The sequence below is a fragment of the Cololabis saira genome, chromosome 14 (genome assembly GCF_033807715.1).
Source record: "Cololabis saira isolate AMF1-May2022 chromosome 14, fColSai1.1, whole genome shotgun sequence".
NCBI lineage: Eukaryota > Metazoa > Chordata > Actinopteri > Beloniformes > Belonidae > Cololabis > Cololabis saira.
The window spans coordinates 10,347,847-10,360,697 of NC_084600.1; the positions used below are offsets into that span (position 1 = coordinate 10,347,847).

The 12,851-nt window shown below is 38.8% G+C and overlaps 1 protein-coding gene across 9 annotated transcripts in view; it reads right to left on the reverse strand.

Annotated features, from left to right (window-relative positions):
* Positions 1 to 2,832: 2,832 nt before the first annotated feature.
* sptbn2 (spectrin, beta, non-erythrocytic 2) overlaps positions 2,833 to 12,851 on the reverse strand; it is a 92,733-nt gene continuing 82,714 nt past the window's right edge. For 5 of the 9 annotated variants that reach the window (XM_061739636.1, XM_061739633.1, XM_061739634.1 and 2 more), the window contains 7 exons: positions 12,478 to 12,605; positions 12,292 to 12,367; positions 11,389 to 11,466; positions 8,825 to 9,003; positions 7,651 to 7,824; positions 6,373 to 6,415; positions 2,833 to 6,294 (listed from right to left, as the gene is read on the reverse strand). In XM_061739636.1, the coding sequence (XP_061595620.1) occupies positions 6,082 to 6,294; positions 6,373 to 6,415; positions 7,651 to 7,824; positions 8,825 to 9,003; positions 11,389 to 11,466; positions 12,292 to 12,367; positions 12,478 to 12,605 (891 nt within the window). In that variant the 3' untranslated portion in view covers positions 2,833 to 6,081. The remainder of the gene's footprint in view (positions 6,295 to 6,372; positions 6,416 to 7,650; positions 7,825 to 8,824; positions 9,004 to 11,388; positions 11,467 to 12,291; positions 12,368 to 12,477; positions 12,606 to 12,851) is intronic. The other 4 variants (XM_061739637.1, XM_061739635.1, XM_061739639.1 and 1 more) reach the window with 2 other exon arrangements.

Here is a 12,851-nt window from a genome sequence, read left to right on the forward strand (position 1 = left end):
ACAAATATTCTTATTTTGAGTTTTTGCAGTGATCCATTTTTACTTATCCTGTGAAGGACAGAGTCATATTAATAAGTTCAGAAAAGTGTTTTTTATTGTTGTGTTTTGATGTATTTGATGTAAGCCCAGTGGATATTTAAAGCTTACAGAAAATCCACCATCCCCCCTGATTTTTTTTTTACAACTCGAGTACTGGTCGTGGAGGCCTCCCGCCCAGACCACAGTGCACCAGCCTGTCATGCTCCTTCCTGCGGATGGTGAACCTCCTGGAAGGCAAGCCCAAGTCCTCGTTTCAGGCTTAGCCTGGCCGGGTCCTGTGGGCAAATACCCGGCTACCAGCACTCGCCTTGGAGCCCCGGCCCCAGGCCCGGCTCCAGGGTGGGGCCCCAGTGACGCCAACCTGGGCGACGCAAATGTCCTTGTTGGTCTACTATTCACAGTACTCAAGTTGTAAAGAAAAATCAGGGGGGATGGTGGATTTTATCATATGGGGACAGATAATTTGTGCTGATTACAAATAATATAATATATTACAAATAATAGCAGTGACCAAAACAGCTGCAGAAATACTGCAGGAATGACATAGCAGCAGTTAAATGCAGCCTTCTGTAAGCTTTAAATATCCACTGGGCGTACATCAAATACATCAAAACACAACAATAAAAACAGTTTTCTGAACTTATCAATATGACTCTGTCCTTCACAGGATAAGTAAAATAGATCACTGCAAAAACTCAAAATCTTAACAAGAATATGTGTCTTATTTCTAGTTAAAATGTCTCATTTTAGTAAAAAAAATCTTATTACACTTAAAACAAGACTCATCACTGGAAAAAACAACAATTTTCACCTGTTTCAAGTAGATTTTCACTTGAAATAAGTAGAAAAATCTGCTAGTGGAACAAGATTTTTTTGCTTGTAATAAGAAGATAAATCTTGTCCCACTGGCAGATTTTCCTACTTATTTCAAGTGAAAATGTACTTGAAACAGGTGAAAATTGTCAAATAAGTTATTTTTCTGGTGATGACTCTAAATGTTGAAATAGCAGTAAAACCACATTCATTGATGAAATGACATAAGGGATGGAAAGGAGGGATGGCAGTTTTACAGGGGGGATGATTTGGACCGTTTTTATTTCAGGGAGGATGCCATCCCCCCTCATCCCCCCTCAACTCCAGTACTGACTGTTCATGATGGGCTTGTGAGCCGCTCTGGGTCTGGCCCGTCACCAGGACTCCTCTGCTAGGAGGAGTGTTGAGTGGGTGCATGCCGCATTGTCCTGGATAAAAGTTGACCAAAGGCTGGCGTGTAGCCTGGTAAGACTTTGTTTCAATATCTGGAATTTTGGTAAATCTATCAATTTGTCAGAGGTGTTTAATCCAGGTGTCATAAAGTAAAAATCCTGTCCAGCAGTTGTTCCAACCCTCTGAAGAAGCATGTGAAGACAAGGCTACAGCAATTTCTGCTGTTTGCAACATGGGAATTGGTTATTTTTTTGCCGAGGTGTTTAATCCAGGTGTCATAAAGTAAAAACCCTGCTGTGTTTCTGGATCAGCCTGTACATTTAGAACAGGGGTTTTCACTAAGAACCATCTACCTGCAGAGGAGCTGGTTTAGTATTTGGTTGGAACAACTGCTGGATATGATAAATACTTTATGGCACCTGGATTATACACCTCTGCAATTTGTCATCACATCTAAAACCCAGCAATACCCAACATGGCTCTGCAACCAGATCTGCTTCTGGTGTTCACTTTCCTCTTCCTCTACCAAGAACCGATGCACTAAATAGGCTATGATGTACAGAGCAGTAACATGTTGGAATAAGCTCCCACCACATTTAACCTTCATAAACAATAAAGTTAGATTCAAAAATAAATTAAGAAAAGCAGTACTTAGTGAGGAAGCCAGTTTTAGTTAGTTGTTTTTTTCTGAAATTCTTGGTTTATTCTGAAATTCTGAGTGTGTAAAATTGAATATTTTTGTTGTTTGTTTCTGGTTGGTTTCAACAATTTAAGGGTTGAATTCCATTACATCTCAGATCCTTTTTGTTTAGATTTAGTTGTGTTTTAATTGTAAGGATTGTATTTTATTGTTTTATGTGTGCAATGTTGGACCCCAGGAAGAATAGTCTTCACTGCAGTGAGGACTGATGGGGATCTGTAATAAATAAATGAATAAAACCCTAGCAGGGGCGTAACGGCCCTGACAACACAAAACCTCCACCGCGGGAAGGTGGCGCTTCAGGGAGGATGTCCCAAAATAAAAAGCTGCAGAAATTCAGCTTACACATAAAATTGACAATTATTTATTGTTGCTTTGGCATTTAAAGGATTTAAAATACAATTTTAAAGTGTTTGTGGTATACAGGACTGTCTCAGAAAATTAGAATATTGTGATAAAGTCCTTTATTTTCTGTAATGCAATCATTACAAATCAACTGAAATATTGGAAGCCTTTTATTATTTTAATATTGCTGATCATGGTTTACAGCTTAAGAAAACTCAAATATCCTATCTCAAAAAATTAGAATATTCTGGGAATCTTAATCTTAAACTGTAAACCATAATCAGCTATATTAAAATAATAAAAGGCTTGCAATATTTCAGTTGATTTGTAATGAATCCAGAATGTATGACATTTTTTTTTTCTTTAATTGCATGACAAAAAATAAAGAACTTTATCACAATATTCTAATTTTCTGAGACAGTCCTGTATAATTGTCCTTTTTCCAAATTGGTTCGTCAACACAACAGATCATCATGCTAACATTTAGCTCTTTCAAAAATGTATAAAGCAATTTTTATAAAAAGACCCCCCACATACGCATGTTTTTGATTAAACCATGTTTTATTATTCCTAATATTAGATGTAGATACACAAATCAACAAACATTTTCGATTCGTAATGAAAATGCTCCACAGCACACTGACATCGTGTGGAAGGGTCTGGTGTTACAGACACATACCTGAAAATGGACAGCAGTCGTACTTTTTGCAATAATCTGCATTAGTAACAGTAGTAGTAATAATAACAACAGTAGCAATAATGATCATAATAGCAATTAATAATAGTAGTGGTATTAACAACTCTGAATTACAGAGGAAGGAACAGACATTTGTCAAAAGTCATGAGAAATGAAGGTAGGAGGACAGGCTTATCAAATGCTGCAGGACAGACCACTGGATGAAAAAAATAAAATAAAACAAGATCCCACTGGACAGAATAAATCCTGCTTTCTTCTAGAAGAGCTCAAACTGTTACCAGTCTGTTTTCACTCCAACTCTAGTACTACACATGTAAAAGCTCCTTTTTCTTCATGAAGTACTAAATTGTTACAAGTACTCCTAGTACCATAAACGTATCTCTTTGACATCAATAATGCAATACTTTCCATGATCTGGTCAAAGCTCACCAGCAGCACAGGGTTATTAGAAAAAAAAATGCAATATGCAACATCAAATCACAGCCGGCTGAGAAAAGAAACACTCCCACAAGTCTGGATGGCCAGGGTCACTCTGCGTTAAGGATACAGTACAGTATTAAATAATAATCCATGTGTGAGTGTACGTGGGAGAGGGCTTTGTGTAAAGTATCTCAAGTATAATCATTATTTTTGCTTCACGTGACCAGTTTCATTTGGCCAAAGTAATTGGAATCATTCACATTCAAATGAGCTGCTGAGAAAGTCTGTTGTGACGTCTGTCTGTCTGTTCAGAGCCGAGAAAAGGAAGCCGTAGGTCAGAAAACGGGAGGAAAGACTCTCCTGTTCAAACCTTAACGTATATGCTTCTGGTTTCCAGATCAGTTTAGGTTCAAACTGAAACTAGGAGCTCTGTCACTCAGCTGGGATCAGAAAGTCCCACGGACAGAGACGAGGCAAGTCTGGACTGAATGCTGCTCACTGAACACATTTGTTCAGACGTTTCTCCCGGCTGATTCGTTGTCTCTGAGCAACACCGTGTTCACCTGCAGCGGGAGGATAAGGCCGACCTGTCCCAGCCTCCACTTGTGCTAGTCCAACAGCTGAGTGTGACGTTGCTGGGAGGTAATCGCTCTTAGGAGGCAAAATATACGCACCGGCTAAACCACCTGTTACTTTCAACCTGGAATAAATAACAAACTAACACCTAACCTCTTTTATCATAACCAGCTGGACTCTTCAATCATGAGCCGTTGTCCAATAATCTGCAGCAACAATAACGCCCGGCTTTTACTATTTCTCTGAAATGTGAGATCGTTAAGTTTACATTAACATGTAAAATATTCCAATTACAAAATATGAGTTGGTTTCCAATCCTGAATATAAGGTGATCTGGTGTTTTTTTAGACTATATCAACACAGAACATATGTCAAAGCTTAGACAAACCTATAAATCTAAATTAAGTTATGCCGTATGTGTGAGTTAAAAGCTCACCAATAAGATTTTAAGACATTTCTTCCCTGCCACCATGTGCCAACAGAGCTTTCCTGTGAGTACTGTTAATCATACTGGACCGGCTTTTATTTATTATCCACAGGCATACATTAGGTCATTGCCACAGGGCAAATTTAAACATTCAATTGTTTTCTTTTTGTAAGAAAACTTCCCATATTTGTTTTAATGGGGTGTTTTTTTAAAAAGGCTTCAGTGTAAATGTAGTGGGTTCAAGTAAAGCTCCGGCTCCTACTGTATCTCTGTCAGAACGCACATGAGGTGCATTCTTCTTTACTACCCGTCCTTTCTCTATCTCACATCCACACCCATCACTTCACCTGTCACCACGTCTGTCAGCTGTCCGTCCGTCCGTCTCCCTCGCGTCCCCGCGGTCTGCCACAAAAAAACTAAAATGTGCTTCAGCTATTTATCTACAATCCGCCCCCCATGCCTTCACACTAGTAGATAGAGACATTAGAAATAAGTATTAAAAGACTGAAACGAAACAAAGAAAGATCCGTGGTAATGTAACCTCACATATAGTAGAAACCAAAAAGGAAAAGATAAGTTTTATGAAATCGTTCCAGTTATATTAAGTCGTGTTTATGTCTGGTTTATCTGGCCATGTTTGTTTAGGAACAAATAAACATGCAAAATCCACAGCACCACAACTCACACACACACGCACACTAGAAAACTAACCTCCTCTGCTTTGTACAGAAAAAATGGAAATATGAAAATCAAGCAGAAAAGATCACCCAAAAGAAATGATCAAATACAGGCAAAATTAGATCAAATAAAAAATAAAACCACTTATTAAATATATATATAACATTTTCCCAATGAAACTTGTGATCACTTACTGCACACAGCTAAAACTTGAGTTTTATTCTTGTTGTGAAACACCTCATGAATTCTTTCCTAAAGGAAAAAAAAAAAAAATGCATACAAGGGCAAGCCCAACATTCTCCACTATTTGAACCAAATTTGCTTCTTTGCACAACATAAATCAAAAGTATAGTAATTTGTTTGTTTTTTTCAAACCAGCAATGGCAAAAGATAAATAGTATAATAATAATAATAGTATCAATCAGGTCAATAGCATCAATACCAGGAACATAAAAAGAGACTGGTGTGATCCGTCATAACAGACTGGGGGGATGAAACCGGAGCTCAGCCGTCATCTATTGCTTTACTGGAGTCCCGTGGAGTCGTAGCCATCGCCACGGCTCCACTAGTCCAGACTCACTACTCACTGAACAGAACACACTCTTGCTGAGGAGTCGGTACCGTGGACTGGACCGGACCGTGGCCCCGGCGTGGCCCGGGACGCCGGCTCTTCCCTTCCACCCCCGTTACTGGCTCAGACTAACGGGCCTGACAAGGGATGAGGGCTCTCATTGTTGGATGCAGCTAATTGTGAACCATTGGAATGGGTGAACAAAAAAGTAAATGACAGATAAAACTGATGAGGGAAAGGATGAGACAGAAAGGAAAAAAGGTTTTCTTGTAAGTCACGATGTAGCTGTCGACAAATTCCTTGGGGCCTCTGCTGAAAGCAGCGTTTGTATAACTTGTGTACAACTTTCGTTTCTGTCTGCCTCAAGTCTGTTCAATTTTTGTGATTAATGTAGTTTTCCATTGATTATTGTACAAGTAGTTCTACTTCTTCTTGCTAAAAAAGCTGAACCTCTTCTCGCGGTCCTTCTCTTTGCCGTCTTTGTTCCGCAGGGTGACGCTGCCGGTGTCCCCGGAGCTGGGGGAGATGGGGGGCATGGTCATGGCCCGGCTCAGGGCCCGCGGGCCCCCGGGAGAGTCTTGTGCTCTTGTAGGGATGGAGCTCAGAATGGAGCGGATCCACGAGCTCATTTCCTCCTGTAGAAAGAGACAGAGCTTGGTTAGGATTCATGGTTTCATTGCTGCAGAGACATCGTTCTGTTCTGAGCGTCTCACCTCATCCTTGGTTTGGAACAGGAACTCTTTCCCGTCTCCTAGTCTGAACACACCAGAGGGAAGAATTATTCACACATACAGTAGGAAATACATGATAGAATTGACTACACGCTCCCAGTTTTCAGATTTTACTATCATTTACCAAGTTTAACTGGAGGTTAGTTATTAGGGGTGTAACAATATATCGTGCCACGGAATTTCGCAATACAAAAACGTCACGAAACGTGTCGTGGAGGTGACAAAGTGTATCGCGTTATATTAATTTTATTTTAATATATATTTAATTAATATTAATATTAATCTATTGTGTTGACTAGTAACGCATATCCGACCACGCGTGCCGACCGCGCCTCGACCCGCGGACCAAAATCTTCCTCCGCTCAGAAGAAACTAGTACCGTTTTGGTCCCGATCACGGGACTCTTGGGGGTTTTGAGCTCTGAACTTTTACTTATGTAAGGCTGGTGTAGAGTTAAGCCTTACCTTATTAAATTAAACCTTTTTGGGGTCGTGAGTAGGATAAACACGGGGACAACTTCTGCTGAGTTCCAGTGTACTTTAATGTCCGCTCAACAGTGTAGGATTTTAGAACATCAACACAGCACCTAGTGCCGTACTGTGGCGTATCACTCCGCCCAATCTAAAACAGACTAATCACTACAGATAAACTGACTAGTGTCATTATAGTCCCTGATTTACATCAGAATATAAAGAATATATTTATAAAATAATGAAATAACCTTCTTAACAAAAATAAATCTCCTCTTACACTTATAAGGTGAGCATGAATCAATCTTTTTTATGATGTAAAATTGTATGTATTTATTTACTTTTATTTATTTATTTAATTTTAGTTGTTTAATTTCTGGAAAAGAAAAAAGTCAAATCATACATGAGAGAAACTATTCAGTTTGTGGCTAAATATTTGTACTTGTATGAAACTGAAGATGCATAATGCAAACCTGACATTTACTTTTAGTTCAGTTTGTGGAAAATGGTTGGTCTGGCTTTCTCTTTAAAACTTAAACAGTTATAAAGCATTACAAACTGTAACAATAGGGCAAATGCACAGCATTGTTTTATATTTTGTGTCTTTCAAATAAAAGACCATTTTTTCCAGTCAAATGTTCCTCATTCAAGGTTGTTAAAAGAATACTGCTATAATATCGTATCGTTATCGTGACCTCAATATCGTGTATCGTACCGTATCGTTAGATTAGTGTATCGTTACACCCCTATTAGTTATATGTGCAAAGTTGTCCGAGTGCTTTCTTCTCACCTCAGCTTGAATACATGTTTCCTTTTCTTATAGTCGTGTGCGACTTCACATGCAGCGTCTCCCAGGCTGATGGGAACCTCTCCGTGATACGGAACACCGTTGCTGGCACTCTTACTGTCCTTATAGAAGCCCAGACTTCCTTTTCTTAGGACACAGTACACATTCTGCCAGGACCTGAGGAAGCAAATTAATCAGATTAATATCATTAAGCGTTGAGCATGAAACAGTTGTGACGAGAAAGTTCATTGTCTTTCTTCACTTCAGCTTCTATGTCACCCAATTGCAATAAAGTCCTTAAAAAGTTCCTTGAATTGTTAGAAATGATAAAGAACTCTACAATCAACAGTAAAATACCAGGAGCTGCAGAGATGGAACACAACAAAACAGACTGAGACACAACTGACTGACTACGTTTACATGCAGTCAAAATTCGGGTTATTGCTAATATTCCGGTTACTGAAACATTGGGAATAATCTGTTTCCATGCGTGAGCAAACAGGGTTATCCCTGTATACATGGTAATTAATCATTTGGGATATCTGGATCAAACCAGCGACGCACGGAGAACGTCATGACGGAATTACCGTCATTTCTGCTTCTTCTTCCTGTATCCAAATCCAAAACAAATGCTGCTTTGCGCAACTTTTCGCTCACCTTTTTGTAAATCTTCTATCCCGGTACTTTCTACCGTCTACAAATGCAGAAATGTTCATATCCTTCATTACATTTATGAAGTGATTAGTCTCCTCCTGGTCTTGCGTTTCTCTGTGTTTATAAGAACTTCCTGGACTCAAAAGACCAGGATTCCTTGTGAACAGAACATGTGCAGAAAACAAATTCCTGTTCCGTTTGATGGGGATATTCCGTTTGGCGTTTACATGACCCAATATTCAGGTTTTAAAAGGAGTAACCCAGGGGTCATATTCAGGTTTTTAAAAACCAGAATATGAGCAAATTTGGGTTATTCAAAGGGGTTATTGGTGTTTACATGGCCGTGCAAAACCGGGTTATTGCCAATATTCGGGTTTTAAGAGGGTTATTGATGCATGGAAACGCAGTCACAGACGTCCTCCGTGATTATTACAAATGATCACAGGTCCCCAGATCATTTTAATCCCATGCTAATGGGGCAACACGTTTCACATGTTCCATGTTAAACCAAGTCTTCTCTCACCTGTTAGCTGCCTTTTTGTTGTGGGACTCCATCTCATGTTTCCGACAGAGAATCCCCTCCGTGGGCTCCGGGTCTGACCCGGCTGCCCCCCGGCCCGGCAGCGTAGCCGAGGGCTCCATGCGGGACGAGGCCAGCCCGCTGTCTCTACCCGGCCCGTTCGCAGAGTCCGACTCCGAGCCCTGGGGTCAAACACCACGTGAATATTAGTGGGAGTTTGAAAAGTGCAGTTCTGGACGGATAAAGGAGGTTGCGAAGCATCTGTTCACAGCCGTATGTGAAAAGCCTGAATGATGGTTGCTTTGACGATACTGTATAATAACTTCAGCAATCAGCGGAGAGTGGATTCACTGGATCCACAGAATTGCATGGACATTACTAAAGCAATCACAGCTGCTTAGATGGGGGAGACGTACTGTACTAACTCAGATAACTGTCACACAGAAAACATGCAAGCAACACTGACAAACATTAGGTCAAATATCTGAAATTATAAAAGCTGTCAAAATGTTTCAAGGGAACCTGAAATCAGACTTCTTTTGAACACAAACATACAGTTACAGATGTGGCTCATTCTTACAGGACTGTCTCAGAAAATTAGAATATTGTGATTTTCTGTAACGCAATTACAAAAAAAACAAAAATGTCATACATTCTGGATTCATTACAAATCAACTGAAATATTGCAAGCCCTTTATTATCTTAATATTGCTGATCATGGCTTACAGCTTAAGAAAACTCAAATATCCTATCTCAAAAAATTAGAATATTCTGGGAATCTTAATCTTAAACTGTAAACCATAATCAGCAATATTAAAATAATAAAAGGCTTGCAATATTTCAGTTGATTTGTAATGAATCCTGAATGTATGACATTTTAGTTTTTTTAATTGCATTACAGAAAATAAAGAACTTTATCACAATATTCTAATTTTCTGAGACAGTCCTGTATGTGCGTCTTTGCCTTTCCATTAATCCCCCAGTGATTTACAGTAATTGTAAATTAATACATACCATTTCCCCTCTGTAACTCAAAAATAAAACATTTCACAAGGGCGAACACAAACACTTACAGTTCAGCTAAAAGGATTTAAAACTTTTAAGATCTTTTAGATCCAGTATGCTGACTCTGATTATTAATTATTATTATTATTATTATTATAATCAGTGAATTCACAGACAACAGGATTTCTTTTAATGTGCTCAACTGCAACAAAGAAGGGAAGGGAGTCAGCTAAGAAGCCATTTGTGTTGGTTTAGTCTCCCTCGATAAACCCTTTTCCACAAATAACGTTCATTTAAGCCCATCAAAACTTGACTTTGACAGTCAAAGAAACTACACACATATAAGGGAAAGACTAAAACAAGTCACATATAAAGTGCCAATGAACAGCTACATTTATCACCACATTAACTCTGGGTTCCACATTTACATTTACACTCCTGTCCTGGTCAATACAAGCACATACACAGCAGCAGACTGGCAGATCTGATCCATGAAAGCGACACTTCATGAATCCACATCATGCCTTTCAAACAGCAATGGAACTCAATAATGACACTGTGTAGTTCAGGGGTGTCAAATGTGCGGCCCGCGGGAAGTTTCCAACGCAAAAAAACGAAATGTTAATTTACTAAAAAGGAAGGCATAAATAATTGCCATGAATCGCAGCATATCCGATAATATATTTCTTCTACAAATCCATCGTTATTCCACAAAGAGAGCAGTTTTCGACATTTTTTTTAGTTTTCTAGAATGCATTTACCGATTTTATTTCTTTCTAGACGGTTGTTTATTTTTATTAACTGACTACTATTATATATTTTCACAGGAAAAATATCACTGCTAAAAAAGATGATAGAAGATATTTATTCTGAGAATTTCAGTTTTGAATACGAGGATAGTGACAAAGTAAAACAGTTAAAAGAGAAGTGCTGACTTTTTCGGCACACTGGCGTAAATATCCGCGCCAATTTTTAAAAATAAATACACTTAATTGTACTGGAAAAATCTCTAAATCACAAAGAAACACTCTCGGATGTAATAAGAAAGATTTTGCTTTTAATTTAATTAAATTTCCTATAAAAAAGCGAAATATAAAAAAAACATACTTGTTTCTGTTTATCTTTGTAAAATGATATTAAAAGTATCTTAATTTGAAAAAAAAACGAGAAATTTCAAGAAAAGATCCTCAAGAAATATATTTTACTTAATTAGAGGGTAAACAAAGTGCATATTTCCTTTAAAATGAACTAAACTGATATTAGAGAAATTATTAGAGAAATTAGAGAAAAAATGTTCTGCACCATTTTTGTCATTTTGAGCGTGCGGCCCGCGAGAAAAAAATTGGTCCGGCCCGCCAAGCAAAACGAGTTTGACACCCCTGATGTAGTTCATGGATAAATAAAGTGAAAGCTGCATCTGTGACAGAGGAAGCAGTGGCTCCTCAGGAGAAGGAAAGAGGCAGTGCAGTTGACCAGGAGCTGAGCGGAGACGTGAGAGGAGACGTGAGGAGACGTGAGAGGACGAGGGGAAGCTACGACGCTGACCGAGGCTCGGTACTCACACGCTGCGGCTGCTTTGGCTTACACACACGCTTAGGCTCTGATTTCTGTCCCGCTGACAACGATAGCGACAATGACTGCTGGTAAAAACGCAATAAAACATTGTTAAGGAGTCTCTGTCAGTTGCAGAAGCTTTAAAGTTAGTAAGTTAGTTTGCCCTTTCGTAGTCTAGTGAACTCTAGTTAACTTAGGAATGAAAATAGCCAGTAAAACTCTCAGCATCTGATCAGGTGATATTACATGCCAAACATGAAACTTCACCATTTTTCTTCCCAGATTCAACGCCCCTGAAATACAGGACTGTCTCAGAAAATTAGAATATTGTGATAAAGTCTAAAGTGATAAAGTATTTTCTGTAATGCAAAAATGTCATACATTCTGGATTCATTACAAATCAACTGAAATATTGCAAACCTTTATTATTTTAATATTGCTGATCATGGCTTACAGCTTAAGAAAACTCAAATATCCTATCTCAAAAAATTAGAATATTCTGGGAATCTAAATCTTAGAATGTAAGCCATAATCAGCAATATTAAAATAATAAAAGGCTTGCAATATTTCAGTTGATTTGTAATGAATCCAGAATGTATGATATTTTTGTTTTTTTAATTGCATTGCAGAAAATAATGGACTTTATCACAATATTCTAATTTTCTGAGACAGTCCTGTATGTTGTTTTCATCATGGTTTACAAGATGTCACTTTTTGATAGCAGAATACAAGTAATTGCTAAAAATCTATTTTTCAAATAATCCTTTTTCAATTGAAGAAATACAAATTTTACAAAGCCATCAGATGATAGTAACAGACAATAAGACGGAGTAGAAAAAAAGCCCACCCATTTAATAATAATTGACATGGGAAACCAGATACAAGACAAGACACAGAGACACTTGTCTTACCTGAGATGTGTCGTTGTCGCTGTGGACTCCGTTCACTGAGACGGACTGATTCAGTGTGGTCTGGTCCAGACTGGTTCTAGGTTTCAGCGGAAGAGAACCAGACCAAAACATTAACAATTGGACTTGCTTATATGTTGTTTTAGTTACAAACAGATTCTGCTCTTTGGAATGTCCCTTTTGCTGTACCTGGCTGCAGAATCGTGTACGTGACTTTCTGTTTCAGATGGGGCCACTTCCTCTACTGGTGGTGGTGTAGGAGGCCGCCGAGCTCTTTCTTCCTCCTCTCTCCTCCGCTGCATCTCATGCTCCTCAAGCTAAAAAAAAAGGAAATCAATAATGTTGTTTAAATGTCTTAGTAAATAAACGACTGACTGCCAGAATCACAAGAGACTACTCCTAACCCTGGATTCACACTGAAAGCGTCATAGGCGTCATAGGCGTCCGGCTGCCATTCATTTTCTATGAAAGTCCGAGGTGTCGGGAGCAGCGCGTCCAGAGCGTCAATTTGTGTCAAACTTTATGCAAATGAGCAGCTGCGACGCTGAGGCGGCGTCCAATCA